This window comes from Mobula hypostoma, chromosome 11, assembly GCF_963921235.1.
Source record: "Mobula hypostoma chromosome 11, sMobHyp1.1, whole genome shotgun sequence".
Taxonomy (NCBI): domain Eukaryota; kingdom Metazoa; phylum Chordata; class Chondrichthyes; order Myliobatiformes; family Myliobatidae; genus Mobula; species Mobula hypostoma.
Window position 1 is genome coordinate 57032953 of NC_086107.1, and position 16824 is coordinate 57049776.

Below are 16824 nucleotides of genomic sequence, written 5' to 3' on the forward strand. Positions count from 1 at the left end.
AACTTTCCTTCTATATTCCTTCAATGGTACTTAATCAGAATCCTCAAATGTGCTAAACAAACCTACCAACACATTAGAGTATTCACTTGGAGCACTGTCCTGCACTCTTAGATGTCTACATATTGATTAGCTTGTTTATGAGTTGCAGCAAATAACCTAGCCATTGACATTGTCTTCCTTATTTCAGTGTCGGACATTTTGTCCTGATCTATCAACGTGGGAATATTGTTATCCCTACGAATCCCTGATAGGCTGCAGAGAAGTAGAGAGCACAGCGACGGTGGTTGATATTCTCTCTACTGCAAGGAATGACTAGACATCCACTTGGTGTCGTACTACTCCTAAGTCCAATTAGTTGATGGAGCATTTAATGACTATGGAGTCCGCTTTATGTTTGGAAGATATCAGGAAGCACAATCCAGTTGATGGCGGTAATGCACTTTTAGGATGCACTGTCAATCGCCGTTAAACGATAGAAGGAACAAACTCAATTATGTACTGATTATGTCCCCTCCAATCGTGAGGAATGTCTGTGAAGTAATGTGAAGGTTTGACGAACAACTTGAACCTGAACTTTCATTTTAGGGAACAGCAGAACTTTTGTTAGTACTGTATGTAATGCTGAAATTATACTGGTTAACCCTCATGTTCAAAGGTCTTTTTAAGTTGAGGGATATGGCACAGTTGGTTAATGCTGCCAGAGAAATGGCTGCTCGCCTGGTGGTTAGTTTTGGAAGACACTAAATGGAGGTTTATTTAAACAGATAAAAGAAACCAGAGGAAGCAAACAAAACACCTATGCATATTTTCAACTTCCATCAACAATATATATCTCAATATATGCGGTATGTGCCCTTTTGCAACACTGCAGCAAAACCCTTCATGGCTTATTTACTATTTCCAAATTCAGACGCCACTTGTGACATTCACTCCAACAGCTCACAACTCCAACATTCTTTGTCCATAACTCAAGGTCGACAACCAAGGAGCGCAAATAAATTATGAATTGGCGCTATAACAAATGTCAGGAGGGCGTATAATCACCCTACCAAGATTTATGCTGCCTGATTCCATAATTCCGATTGTAATAATATCTCCCTTAGCAGGAAAGAGATGAAAAAAAATCAGAGACCTCTGCAGCTGATTACATCATTTGAATGTTGAAACATTCGATTTGCATAGCTAAAGAAGTATTTTCTTCATGAAAAATGATATCTAAACTATCCTTCCATTGCGTTAATTGTACTTTCCGAACTTGGATCATCTAAAAAGGGTCTCACTCCAGCTTTATCTAGCTGGCTTAGTCAAGGAGGAACTCCCATTGAAACAAATCCATGGCAACATTTTCTTACCGGTCGTAGAGGAGATATTGACTGAATCTGATAATGTATCAACAGCAGCTATTGTGGAGGTGCTAAAATTGTCTTTAGTTCCAGGATCCAGTTGTGTCACAGTAATTGATTTATCATCAGTCAACCTTGTTGAAAGAGTTCCATTCAGTGTCACCTCATAGGTGTACTCAGACTTGTGCTCAATTGATCTGTCACTGCTCAGACTAGCTGAAGTGGTGTTGTAATTTGCAGTTGTTACATTGTTCTCAGGGGTTAGTTCTGTAAGTATTAATGAGATGTAGAAAATAACAGCAATCTCATAATGCCTCATATCTTTCTGCACTTCAAGATCTCTGAAATTGACAGCGTATCAATCCATGTCATTCCAATCACTTCCCATCAGCAAGTTATATCCAATCCAACTGTAAACATTTTAATGCCATCTAATAGATACCCAGTAAATCATGACAGCCACATTCAAACATTCTCTCAACCTCCCGTCTTTATTTCCTCAGTGGTGATTTATCATAATCCTCAAAAGCCCTAAACACGCTGACAAACACATCAGGGTATTCACTTGGAGCACTGTCCTGCACTTGTTTTAGGTCTTCGCTTGGATTATCTCGATTATGAGTTGCAGCAAACGACCTAGACAGTGACATGGTCTTCCTTATTTCAGTGTCGGTCATTTTGCCCTGGTCAATCGATTCTGGAATATTTTTGTGCCTACACAACCTGATGGGCTGCAGCGCAGGAGAGAGCAACCTGATGGTTGGTGATGTTCTTCGAGTTGACAAGGAATTACAGGACATCCTGTTGGTTCAGCGATACTCTAAAGTGCGATAAGTTCTTGCAGCATTTAACAACACTGGATTCAGTTCCATGTTTGGAAGATATCAGGAAAGCAGAGTCCAGCTGCTGGTGGTAATGCACCTTTAAGTTGGACTGCCAATCGCCGTTAAAAGATAGGAGAATTAACAACAGTTAATTGCCCACTGAATATGTCACCCCGAAGGGTGAACTAAAATCAAGGGTAGAAGAACAACTTGAACTTGAAGTTTCAATTAAAAGAACACCAGAACTATTGTGAGCACTGTATGTAATGCTGAAATTATACTGGTTAACCCTCATGTTCAAAGGTCTTCCTAAGTTGAGAGATATGGCACTGTTGGTTAAGGCTGTCACAGAAATGGCTACTCGCTTGGTGGTTACTCTGAGAAGAAAGTAAATAGAGGTTGATTTAAATGGATAAAAGAAAAGAGAGATAGCAAATGAAACACCTGTGCATGTTTTCAACTTCAATCAACAATATATATCAACATAGGCAGTATGTGCCTATCGGCAACACTGCAGCAAAACTTTTCAAGTCTTATTTACTATTTTCAGACTCAGAAGCTACTGGTGACATTCACTCCAACAGCTCACAACTCTAACATTCTTTGCCCACACTCAGGGACCTCAACCAAGGAGAAAAAATAAACTATTAATTGGTGCTATAACAACTGTCAGGAGGGCGTAAAATCACTCTATCAAGATTTATGCTGCCTGATTCCATAATTCAGATTGTAATAATATCCCCCTTGGCATGAAAGAGGTGAAATGAAAACTGAAACCTTTCCAGCTGATTACAACTTTGGAATGTGACAACATTCAATTTGCATAGGTAAAAGACTATTTTCTTCATGAAAAATAAAACTTAAACAATCGTTCCATTTCATTCACTGTATTTTCTGACCTTGGTTCATCTCAAAAGGTCTGAGTCCACCTTTATCTTGCTGGTTTGTTCAAGAAGGCGCTCCAGATGAAAGAAATTCCATGGTAACTTTTTCTTACCTGTTGTAGTAGAGACATTGAGCAGATCTGCTGATGTGTTATCAGCCACCATTGTGGAGGTATTATAATTGTATTCAGTTGCAGGATCCAGTTGTGTCGCAGTAATTGATCCATCATCAGTCATCCTTGTTGAGAGAGTTCCATTCAGTGTCACCTCATAGGTGTACTCAGGCTTGTGCTCGATTGATCTGTCACTGCTCAGACTAACTGAAGTGGTGTTGTAATTTGCAATTGTTACATTGTTCACAGGGTTTTCCTCTGTAAGTATTAATGAGATGTAGAGAATAACAGCAATGTCACAAAGCCTCATACTTTTCTGCACTTCAAGATCTCTGAAATTGACAGCACATCAATCCATGTCATTCCCATGACTTTCCATCAGCAAGTTATATCCAGCACATCTGTAAACATTTCAGTGCCATCTACCAGAGACCCAATAAATCATGACAACGACATTCAATCACTCGCTCAACTTCCCTTCTTTATTTCCTGAATGGTACTTAAACATAATCCTCAAATGTACTAAACAAGCCTACCAACACATCAGGGTATTCACTTGGAGTACTGTCCTGCACTGCTTAATCTCCTCATTTAGATTATCTTGATTATGAGTTGCAGCAAATGACCTAGCCAGTGATACGGTCTTCCTTATTTCATTGTCGGTCATTTTGTCCTGATCAATCAACGCTGGGATATAGTTGTCCCTACGAATTCCTCATGGGCTGCAGAGAGATAGAGAGCACCCCGATGGTTGTTGATGTTCTTCGAACTGGCAAGGAATTACAGGACATCCAATTTGTTCAGTGCTTGTCTGAAGTGCGATAAGTTCTTGGAACCTTTAATGACACTGGATTCAGTTTTATGTTTGAAAGTTATTTGGGAAGCACAATCCATTTGGGGGCAGTAATGCACCTTTCAGTTGGACTGCCACTCACCGTTTAAAGATAGAAGAAGGAACACCAATCAACTGCGCACCGATTATGTCACCTCGAATGGTAGCGGACGTTTGTAAACTAAGTTGAAGGTTCGACGAAGAACTTGATCCTGAACTTTCTATTTGGGGAACACCGGAACTGTTGGCAATCCTGTATGTAATGCTGAAATTATACTGGCTAGCCCTCATATTGAAAGGTCTTCCTAAGTTGAGGGATATAGCACTGTCGCTTGAGGCTGTCACAGAAATGGCCACTAGCTTTGTGGGAGTTCTTAGGAGACAGTAAATGGAGGTTGATTTTTGTGGATAGAAGAGAATAGAAATTGCAAATTGAACACCAATGCAAGTTGTTTTCTTCCATCAACAATACATATCAATATATGTGGTATATGCCCATCAGCAGCACTGCAGCAAAACCATTCGAGGCTTATTTGCTGTTTCCAACCTCAGAAGCCACTTGTGACATTCACTCCAACAGCTCTCACCTCCAACATTCTTTGTCCATACTCAGGTTCGTCAACCAAGGAGAACAAGTGAACTCTTAATTGGTGCTATACCTACTGTCAGGAGGGCATATTACCGCTCTATCAAGATTTATGCTGCCTGATTCCATAATTCACATTGTAATAATATCCCCCTTAGATTGAAAGAGCTGAAAAGAAAACAGGCCTTTTCGGCTGATTACCTTGTTGGAATGTGACAATATTCAATTTGCATAGCTAAAAGACCATTTTCATCATGTAAAATGAAATTTAAACAATCCTTTCATTATATTCACTGTATTTTATGACATTGGATCATCTAAAAAAAGTTCTTACTCCAGCTGTATCTTGCTGGTTTGGTCAAGGAGGATCTCCCATCAAAATAAATTCTGTGGCAACATTTTCTTACCTGTCGTAGAGGTGACATTGACCAGATCTATTAATGTATTATCAGCCGCCATTGTGGAGATGCTCAGACTAACTGAAGTGGTGTTGTAATTTGCATCTGTTACATTGTTCTCAGGGTTTGGTTCTGTAAGTAGTAATGAGATGTAGAGAATAACAGCAATCTCATAAAGCCTCATACTTTCCTGCACTTTAAAATCTCTGAAATTGACGGCACATCAATCCATGTCATACCAATCACTTTCCATCAGCAAGTTATATCCAGTCTATCTGTAAACATTATAATGCCATCTACCAGAGGCCAATAAATCATGACAACCACACTCACTAATTCTCTAACTTTCCTTCTATATTCCTTCAATGGTACTTAATCAGAATCCTCAAATGTGCTAAACAAACCTACCAACACATTAGAGTATTCACTTGGAGCACTGTCCTGCACTCTTAGATGTCTACATATTGATTAGCTTGTTTATGAGTTGCAGCAAATAACCTAGCCATTAACATTGTCTTCCTTATTTCAGTGTCGGACATTTTGTCCTGATCTATCAACGTGGGAATATTGTTATCCCTACGAATCCCTGATAGGCTGCAGAGAAGTAGAGAGCACAGCGACGGTGGTTGATATTCTCTCTACTGCAAGGAATGACTAGACATCCACTTGGTGTCGTACTACTCCTAAGTCCGATTAGTTGATGGAGCATTTAATGACTCTGGATTCAGTTTTATGTTTGGAAAATACCAGGAAGCACAATCCAGTTGGTGGCAGTAATGCACCTTTAGGATGCACTGTCAATTGTCGTTAAACAATAGAAGGAACAAACTCAATTAGGCACTGATTATGACCCCCCCAATCGTGAGGAATGTCTGTGAAGTAATGTGAAGGCTTGACGAACAACTTGAACCTGAACTTTCATTTTAGGGAACAGCAGAACTTTTGTTAGTACTGTATGTAATGCTGAAATTATACTGGTTAACCCTCATGTTCAAAGGTCTTCTAAGTTGAGGGATATGGCACTGTTGGTTAAGGCTGTCACAGAAACGGCTACTTGCTTGGTGGTTACTCATAGAAGACAGTAAATGGAGGTTTATTTAAATGGATGTAAGAAACCAGAAGAAGCAAATGAAACACCTATGCACGTTTTCAACTTCTATCAACCATATATATCTCAATATATGCGGTATGTGCCCTTTTGCAACAATGCAGCAAAACCCTTCAAGGCTTATTTACTATTTCCAAATTCAGAAGCCACTTGTGACATTCACTCCAACAACTCTCAACTCCAACATCCTTTGTAAATACTCAGGTTTATCAACCAAGGAGAACAAATGAACTCTTAATTGGTGCTATACTAAATGTCAGGAGGGCGTATAATCACCCTTCCAAGATTTATGCTGCCTGATTCCATAATTCCGATTGTAATAATATCTCCCTTAGCAGGAAAGAGATAAAAAAAAATAGAGACCTCTCCAGCTGATTACATTATTTGAATGTTGAAACATTCGATTTGCATAGCTAAAGAAGTATTTTCTTCATGAAAAATGAGTATCTAAACTATCCTTTCATTGCGTTAACTGTACTTTCCGAACTTGGATCATCTAAAAAGGGTCTCACTCCAGCTTTATCTTGCTGGCTTAGTCAAGGAGGAACTCCCATTGAAACAAATTCCATAGCAACATTTTCTTACCTGTCATAGAGGAGATATTGACTGAATCTGATAATGTATCAACAGCAGCTATTGTGGAGGTGCTAAAATTGTATTTAGTTCCAGGATCCAGTTGTGTCACAGTAATTGATTCATCATAAGTCATCCTTGTTGAAAGAGTTCCATTCAGTGTCACCTCATGGATGTACTCAGACTTGAGCTCGATTGATCTGTCACTGCTCAGACTAACTGAAGTGGTGTTGTAATTTGCAGTTGTTACATTGTTCTCAGGGGTTGGTTCTGTAAGTATTAATGAGATGTTGAAAATAACTGCAATCTCATAATGCCTCATATCTTTCTGCACTTCAAGATCTCTGAAATTGATAGCGTATCAATCCATGTCATTCCAATCACTTCCCATCAGCAAGTTATATCCAATCCAACTGTAAACATTTTAATGCCATCTAATAGATACCCAGTAAATCATGACAGCCACATTCAAACATTCTCTCACCCTCCCGTCTTTATTTCCTCAGTGGTGATTCATCATAATCCTTAAAAGCCCTAAACACGCTGACAAACACATCAGGGTATTCACTTGGAGCACTGTCCTGCACTTGTTTTAGTTCTTCATTTGGATTATCTCGATTATGAGCTGCAGCAAATGACCTAGACAGTGACATGGTCTTCCTTATTTCAGTGTCGGTCATTTTGCCCTGGTCAATCGATTCTAGAATATTTTTGTGCCTACACAACCTGATGGGCTGCAGCGCAGGAGAGAGCAACCTGATGGTTGGTGATGTTCTTCAAGTTGACAAGGAATTACAGGGCATCCTGTTGGTTCAGCGATACTCTAAAGTGCGATAAGTTCTTGCAGCATTTAACAACACTGGATTCAGTTCCATGTTTGGAAGATATCAGGAAAGCAGAGTCCAGCTGCTGGTGGTAATGCACCTTTAAGTTGGACTGCCAATTGCCGTTAAAAGATAGGAGAATTAACAACAGTTAATTGCCCACTGATTATGTCACCCCAAATGGTGACAAGCATTTGTGAACTAACATCAAGTGTAGACGAACAACTTGCACTTGAACTTTCAACTAAGAGAACACCAGAACTATTGTGAGCACTGTATGTAATGCTGAAATTATACTGGTTAACCCACATGTTCAAAGGTCTTCCTAAGTTGAGAGATATGGCACTGTTGGTTAAGGCTGTCACAGAAATGGCTACTCGCTTGGTGGTTACTCTAAGAAGAAAGTAAACAGAGGTTGATTTAAATGGATTAAAAAAAAAGAGAGATAGCAAATGAAACACCTGTGCATGTTTTCAACTTCAATCAACAATATATATCAATATAGGCAGTATGTGCCTATCGGCAACACTGCAGCAAAACTTTTCAAGTCTTATTTACTATTTCCAGACTCAGAAGCTACTGGTGACATTCACTCCAACAGCTCACAACTCTAACATTCTTTGCCCACACTCAGGGACCTCAACCAAGGAGAAAAAATAAACTATTAATTGGTGCTATAACAACCTTCAGGAGGGCGTAAAATCACTCTATCAAGACTTATGCTGCCTGATTCCATAATTCAGATTGTAATAATATCCCCCTTAGCATGAAAGAGGTGAAATGAAAACTGAAACCTTTCCAGCTGATTACAACTTTGGAATGTGACAACATTCAATTTGCATAGGTAAAAGACTATTTTCTTCATGAAAAATAAAACTTAAACAATCGTTCCATTTCATTCACTATGTTTTCTGATCTTGGTTCATCTAAAAAGGGCTGAGTCCAGCTTTATCTTGCTGGTTTGTTCAAGAAGGCGCTCCAGATGAAAGAAATTCCATGGCAACTTTTTCTTACCTTTCGTAGTAGAGACATTGACCAGATCTGCTGATGTGTTATCAGCCACCATTGTGGAGGTATTATAATTGTATTCAGTTGCAGGATCAAGTTGTGTCGCAGTAATTGATCCATCATCAGTCATCCTTGTTGAGAGAGTTCCATTCAGTGTCACCTCATAGGTGTACTCAGGCTTGTGCTCGATTGATCTGTCACTGCTCAGACTAACTGAAGTGGTGTTGTAATTTGCAATTGTTACATTGTTCACAGGGTTTGCCTCTGTAAGTATTAATAAGATGTAGAGAATAACAGCAATGTCACAAAGCCTCATACTTTTCTGCACTTCAAGATCTCTGAAATTGACAGCACATCAATCCATGTCATTCCCATGACTTTCCATCAGCAAGTTATATCCAGCACATCTGTAAACATTTCAGTGCCATCTACCAGAGACCCAATAAATCATGACAACGACATTCAATCACTCGCTCAACTTCCCTTCTTTATTTCCTGAATGGTACTTAAACATAATCCTCAAATGTACTAAACAAGCCTACCAACACATCAGGGTATTCACTTGGAGTACTGTCCTGCACTGCTTAATCTCCTCATTTAGATTATCTTGATTATGAGTTGCAGCAAATGACCTAGCCAGTGATACGGTCTTCCTTATTTCATTGTCGGTCATTTTGTCCTGATCAATCAACGCTGGAATATTGTTGTCCCTACGAATTCCTCATGGGCTGCAGAGAGATAGAGAGCACCCTGATGGTTGTTAATGTTCTTCGAACTGGCAAGGAATTACAGGACATCCAATTTGTTCAGTGCTTGTCTGAAGTGCGATAAGTTCTTGGAACCTTTAATGACACTGGATTCAGTTTTATGTTTGGAAGTTATTTGGGAAGCACAATCCAGTTGGGGGCAGTAATGCACCTTTCAGTTGGACTGCCACTCACCATTAAAAGATACAAAAAGGAAAACCAATCAACTGCGCACCGATTATGTCACCTCAAATGGTGACGGACGTTTGTAAACTAAGGTCAAGGTTCGACGAAGAACTTGATTCTGAACATTCTATTTGGGGAACACCGGAACTGTTGGCAATCCTGTATGTAATGCTGAAATTATACTGGCTAGCCCTCATATTGAAAGATCTTCCTAAGTTGAGGGATCTAGCACTGTCGCTTGAGGCTGTCACAGAAATGGCCACTAGCTTTGTGGGAGTTCTTAGGAGACAGTAAATGGAGGCTGATTTTTGTGGATAGAAGAAAATAGAAATTGCAAATTGAACACCAATGCAAGTTGTTTTCTTCCATCAACAATACATATCAATATATGTGGTATACGCCCATCAGCAGCACTGCAGCAAAACCATTCGAGGCTTATTTGCTGTTTCCGAACTCAGAAGCCACTTGTGACATTTACTCCAACAGCTCTCACCTCCAACATTCTTTGTCCATACTCAGGTTCGTCAACCAAGGAGAACAAGTGAACTCTTAATTGGTGCTATACCTACTGTCAGGAGGGCATATTACCGCTCTATCAAGATTTATGCTGCCTGATTCCATAATTCACATTGTAATAATATTCCCCTTAACATGAAAGAGATAAAAAGAATACAGGCCTTTCTAGCTGATCATGTCGTTGAAATGTGACAACATTCAATTTGCATAGCTAAAAGACCATTTTCATCATGTAAAATGAAATTTAAACAATCCTTTCATTATATTCACTGTATTTTATGACCTAGGATCATCGAAAAAAGGTCTTACTCCAGGTGTGTCTTGTTGACATCGTCAAGGAGGATCTCCCATTGAAACAAATTCTATGGCAACATTTTCTTACTTGTCGTAGAGGTGACATTGACCAGATCTATTAATGTATTATCAGCCGCCATTGTGGAGATGCTCAGACGAACTGAAGTGGTGTTGTAATTTGCATTTGTTACATTGTTCTCAGGGTTTGGTTCTGTAAGTATTAATGAGATGTAGAGAATAACAGCAATCTCAAAAAGCCTCATACTTTCCTGCACTTTAAAATCTCTGAAATTGATGGCACATCAATCCATGTCATACTAATCACTTTCCACCAGCAAGTTATATCCAGTCTATCTGTAAACATTATAATGCTATCTACCAGAGGCCAATAAATCATGACAACCACATTCACTAATTCTCTCACTTTCCTTCTTTATTCCCTCAATGGTACTTAATCATAATCCTCAAATGTGCTAAACAAACCTACCAACACATCAGAGTATTCATTTGGAGCACTGTCCTGCACTCTTAGATGTCTACATATTGATTAGCTTGTTTATGAGTTGCAGCAAATAACCTAGCCATTAACATTGTCTTCCTTATTTCAGTGTCGGACATTTTGTCCTGATCTATCAACGTGGGAATATTGTTATCCCTACGAATCCCTGATAGGCTGCAGAGAAGTAGAGATCACAGCGACGGTGGTTGATATTCTCTGTACTGCAAGGAATGACTAGACATCCACTTGGTGTTGTGCTACTCCTAAGTCCGATTAGTTGATGGAGCATTTAATGACTCTGGAGTCCGCTTTATGTTTGGAAGATATCAGGAAGCACAATCCAGTTGCTGGCGGTAATGCAGCTTTACGATGCACTGTCAATCGCCGTTAAACGATAGAAGGAACAAATTCAATTATGTACTGATTATGTCCCCTCCAATGGTGAGGAATGTCTGTGAAGTAATGTGAAGGTCTGATGAACAACTTGAACCTGAACTTTCACATTAGGGAACACCAGAACTTTTGTTAGTACTGTATGTAATGCTGAAATTATACTGTTTAACCCTCATGTTCAAAGGTCTTTCTAAGTTGAGGGATATGGCACTGTTGGTTAATGCTATCACAGAAATGGCTGCTCGCCTGGTGGTTACTCTTGGAAGACACTAAATGGAGGTTTATTTAAACGGATAAAAGAAACCAGAGGAAGCAAACAAAACACCTATGCATAGTTTCAAGTTCCATCAACAATATATATCTCAATATATGCGGTATGTGCCCTTTTGCAACACTGCAGCAAAACCCTTCAAGGCTTATTTACTATTTCCAAATTCAGACGCCACTTGTGACATTCACTCCAACAGCTCACAACTCCAACATTCTTTGTCCATAACTCAAGGTCGACAACAAAGGAGCGCAAATAAATTATGAATTGGCGCTATAACAAATGTCAGGAGGGCGTATAATCACCCTACCAAGATTTATACTACCTGATTCCATAATTCCAATTGTAATAATATCTCCCTTAGCAGGAAAGAGATGAAAAAAAAGAGACCTCTCCAGCTGATTACATCATTTCTATGTTGAAACCTTCAATTTGCATCGCTAAAAAATTATTTTCTTCATGAAAAATGATATCTAAACTATCCTTTCATTGCGTTCACTGTACTTTCCGAGCTTGGATCATCTAAAAAGGGTCTCGCTCCAGCTTTATCTAGCTGGCTTAGTCAAGGAGGAACTCACATTGAAATAAATTCCTCGGCAACATTTTCTTACCTGTCGTACAGGAGATATTGACCGAATCTGATAATGTATCAACAGCAGCCATTGTGGAGATGCTAAAATTGTATTTAGTTGCAGGATCCAGTTGTGTCGCAGTAATTGATTTATCATCAGTCATCCTTGTTGAAAGAGTTCCATTCAGTGTCCCCTCATAGGTGTACTCAGGCTTGTGCTCGATTGATTTGTCACTGCTCAGACTAACTGAAGTGGTGTTGTAATTTGCAATTGTTACATTGTTCTCAGGGTTTGGTTCTGTAAGTATTAATGAGATGTAGAAAATAACAGCAATCTCATAATGCCTCATATCTTTCTGCACTTCAAGATCTCTGAAATTGACAGCTTATCAATCCATGTCATTCCAATCACTTCCCATCAGCAAGTTATATCCAATCCAACTGTAAATATTTTAATGCCATCCAAAAGATACCCAGTAAATAATGACAGCCTCATTCAATCATTCTCTCAACCTCCCGTCTTTATTTCCTCAGTGGTGATTCATCATAATCCTCAAAAGCACTAAACAAGCCGACAAACACATCAGGGTATTCACTTGGAGCACTGTCCTGCACTTGTTTTAGTTCTTCATTTGGATTATCTCGATTATGAGCTGCAGCAAATGACCTAGACAGTGACATGGTCTTCCTTATTTCAGTGTCGGTCATTTTGCCCTGGTCAATCGATTCTAGAATATTTTTGTGCCTACACAACCTGATGGGCTGCAGCGCAGGAGAGAGCAACCTGATGGTTGGTGATGTTCTTCAAGTTGACAAGGAATTACAGGGCATCCTGTTGGTTCAGCGATACTCTAAAGTGCGATAAGTTCTTGCAGCATTTAACGACACTGGATTGAGTTCCATGTTTGGAAGATATCAGGAAAGCACAGTCCAGCTGCTGGTGGTAATGCACCTTTAAGTTGGACTGCCAATCGCCGTTAAAAGATAGGAGAATTAACAACACTTAATTGCGCACTGATTATGTCACCCCGAAGGGTGACAAATGTTTGTGAGCTAACATCAATGGTAGATGAACAACTTGAACTTGAACTTTCAACTAAGAGAACACCAGAACTATTGTGAGCACTGTATGTAATGCTGAAATTATACTGGTTAACCCTCATGTTCAAAGGTCTTCCTAAATTGAGAGATATGGCACTGTTGGTTAATGCTGTCACAGAAATGGCTACTGGTTTGGTGGTTACTCTGAGAAGAAAATAAATAGAGGTTGATTTAAATGGATGAAAGAAAAGAGAGATAGCAAATGAACCACGTGTACACGTTTTCGACTTCAATCAACAACATATATCAATATAGGCAGTATGTGCCTATCGGCAACATTGCAGCAAAACTTTTCAAGTCTTATTTACTATTTCCAGACTCAGAAGCTACTGGTGACATTCAATCCAACAGCTCACAACTCTAACATTCTTTGCCCACACTCAGGGACCTCAACCAAGGAGAAAAAATAAACTATTGATTGGTGCTATAACAACTGTCAGGAGGGCGTATAATCACTCTATCAAGATTTATGCTGCCTGATTCCATGATTCAGATTGTAATATTATCCCCCTTAGCATGAAAGAGCTGAAATGAAAACCGAATCCTTTCCAGCTGATTACAACTTTGGAATGTGACAACATTCAATTTGCATAGGTGAAAGACTATTTTCTTCATGAAAAATAAAACCTAAACTATCCTTTCATTGTGTTCACTGTACTTTCTGAGCTTGGATCATCTAAAAAAGGTCTTACTCCAGCTTTATCTAGCTCGCTTAGTCAAGAAGGATCTCCCATTGAAAGAAATTCTATGGCAACATTTTCTTACCTGTCATAGAGGCGACATTGATCAGATCTGTTAACATATTATCAGCCGCCATTCTGGTGATACTAAAATTGTACTCAGTTCTAGGATCCAGTTGTGTCACAGCAATTGATTCATCATCAGTTATCCTTGTTGAGAGAGTTCCATTCAATGTCCCTTCATAGGTGATCTCAGGCTTGTGCTCGATTGATCTGTCACTAATCAGACTAACTGAAGTGGTATTGTAATTTGCATTTGTTACATTGTTCTCAGGGTTTGGTTATGTAAGTATTAATGAGATGTAGAGAATAACAGCAATCTCATAAAGCCTCTGCAATTCAAGATCTCTGAAACTGACAGCACATCAATCCATGTCATTCCAATCACTTTCCATCAGCAAGTTATATCCAGTCTATCTGTAAACATTATAATACCATCTACCAGAGACCAATAAATCATGACAACCACATTGACTAATTCTCTCACTTTGCTTCTTTATTTCCTCACTGGTACTTAATCATAATCCTCAAATGTGCTAAACAAGCCTACTAACACATCAGGGTATTCACTTAGAGGACTGTCCTGCATTCTTTAATGCCTACATTTTGATTATCTTGATTATGAGTTGCAGCAAATAACCTAGCCAGTGATATGGTCTTCCTTATTTCAGTGTCAGTCATTTTGCCCTGTTCAATGAATGCTGGAATATTGTTGTCCCGATGGATCCCTGATAGGCTGCAGAGAAGTAGAGATCACCCCGATGGTTCATTATGTTTTCCGAACTGGCAAGGACTTACAAGGCATCCATTTGGTGCAGTGCTACTGCTAAGTGTGATTAGTTCTTGGAGAATTTAATGACACAGGATTCAGTTTTATGTTTGGAAGTTATCAGGAAAGCACAATCCAGTTGGTGTAGGTAATGCACCTTGAAGATGCACTGCCAATCGCCGTTAAACGATAGTACATAGAAGGAACAAACTCAATTTCCAATTTCCAAATTCTGAAGCAACTTGTGATATTCACTCCAAGAGCTTACAACTCTAACATTCTTTGTTCATACCCAGCTGTCACACAAATGGTTCCTAGCTTTCCGGGAACTCTTAGAAGACAGTAAATGAAGGTTGATTTTTGCAGATAGAAGAAAACAGAGGTAGCAAATTAAACAAATTAAACACATTGTCAATTTCCATCAACAATATATATCAATAAATGTGGTATGTGCCCATTAGCAACACTGCAGCAAAACCATTCAAGGCTTATTTACTATTTCCAAATTCAGAAGGCACTTGTGACATTCACTCCAACAACTCTCACCTCCAACATCCTTTGTAAATACTCAGGTTTGTCAACCAAGGAGAACAAATAAACTCTTAATTGGTGCTATATCTACTGTCAGGAGAGCGTATTACTATCTATCAAGATTTATGCTGCCTGATTCTATCATTCACATTGTAATAATATTCCCCTTAACATGGGAGAGATGAAAAGAATACAGCCCTTTCCAGCTGATTATATTGTTGAAATGTGACAACATTCAATTTTGCATAGCTAAAAGACTATATTCATCATGAAAAATGAAATTTAAACAATCCTTTCAATTCATTCATTATTTACAGGGCTCACTCCCACTTTATCTTGCTGGCTTTGTCAAGTTGGAACTCCCATTGACACAAATTCCATGTCAACCTTTTCTTACCTGTCGTGGAGGAGACATTGACTGAATCTGATAAAGTATTAACAGCAGCCACTTGTGGAGATGCTAAAATTGTATTTAGTTCCAGGATCCAGTTGTGTCACAGTAATTGATTCATCATCAGTCACCATGGTTGAGAGAGTTCCATTCAGTGTCCCCTCATAGGTGTACTCAGGCTTGTCCTTGATTGATCTGTCACTGCTCAGACTAACTGAAGTGGTGTTGTAATTTGCAATAGTTACATTATTCTCAGGGTTTGGTTCTGTAAGTATTAATGAAATGTAGAGAATAACAGCAAACTCATAAAGCCTCATACTTTTCTGCACATCAAGCTCTCTGAGATTGACAGCACATCAATCCATGTCATTCCAATCACATTCTATCATCAAGTTATATCCAGTCAATTTGTAAACATTTTAATGCCATCTACCAGAGACCCAATAAATCATGACAATCACATTCAATCATTCTCTCTACTTTCCTTCTTTATTTCCTCTTTGGTACTTAATCATAATCCTCAAATGCACGAAGCAAGCCAACCACACAAACATGTTATCCACTTGGAGCATTGTCATGAATTGTTTAAGATCTTCACTTTGATTATATTGATGAAGAGTTGCAGAAAATGACCTAGCCAGTGACATGGTCATCATAATTTTAGTGTCTTTCATTTTGCCCTGGATTATTTTTGTCCCTCCAAACCCTGATAGGCTGCAGAGAAGGAGAGACCACCCCGATGGTTGTTGATGATCCTTGAGCTGGCACAGAATTTCAGGTCATCCTCCTCGTTCACCAATACTCAAAATGCGATAAGTTCATGCAGCATTTAATGACAGTTTATTCAGTTTTATGTTTGGAAGATCTCAGGAAAGCACAGTCCAGTTGCTGGCAGTAATGCACCTTTATGTTGGACTGCCACTCGCCGTTAAACGATAGAAGAAGGAACAACAATCAAATGCACACCGATTATGTCACTTCGAATGGTGTTGAACGTTTGTGAACTAAGGTGAAGATTCGACAAAAAACTTGAACTTGAACTTTCAATTTAGGGAACACCAGAACTATTGGCAGTCCTGTATGTAATGCTGAAATTATACTGGTTAACCCTCATATTGAAAGGTCTTCCTAAGTTGAGGGATATGGCACTGTCGCTTGAGGCTGTCACAGAAATGGCCACTGGCTCTGTGGGAGTTCTTAGGAGACAGTAAACAGAGGTTGATTTTTGTGGATAGAAGAAAATAGGAGTTGCAAATTAAACACCAATGCAAGATGTTTTCTTCCATCAACAATACATATCAATATATGTGGTATATGCCCATCAGC

General features: G+C 39.1%; 1 protein-coding gene across 7 annotated transcripts in view; it reads right to left on the minus strand.

Annotated features, from left to right (window-relative positions):
* Positions 1 to 16824, minus strand: part of LOC134353772 (receptor-type tyrosine-protein phosphatase eta-like) — a 299381-nt gene that overhangs the window by 185097 nt on the left and 97460 nt on the right. For 4 of the 7 annotated variants that reach the window (XR_010019675.1, XM_063062129.1, XM_063062130.1 and 1 more), the window contains exons 3-4: positions 6674 to 6931; positions 4990 to 5112 (exon numbers count right to left, since the gene is read on the minus strand). The exons of 2 other annotated variants lie outside the window; for them this stretch is intronic. Coding sequence is in view for 4 of the 5 variants with exons in the window: in XM_063062129.1 (XP_062918199.1) it covers positions 4990 to 5112; positions 6674 to 6931 (381 nt within the window). In the remaining variant the exon portion in view is untranslated. The remainder of the gene's footprint in view (positions 1 to 4989; positions 5113 to 6673; positions 6932 to 16824) is intronic. One more of the 7 variants, XM_063062128.1, reaches the window with a different exon arrangement.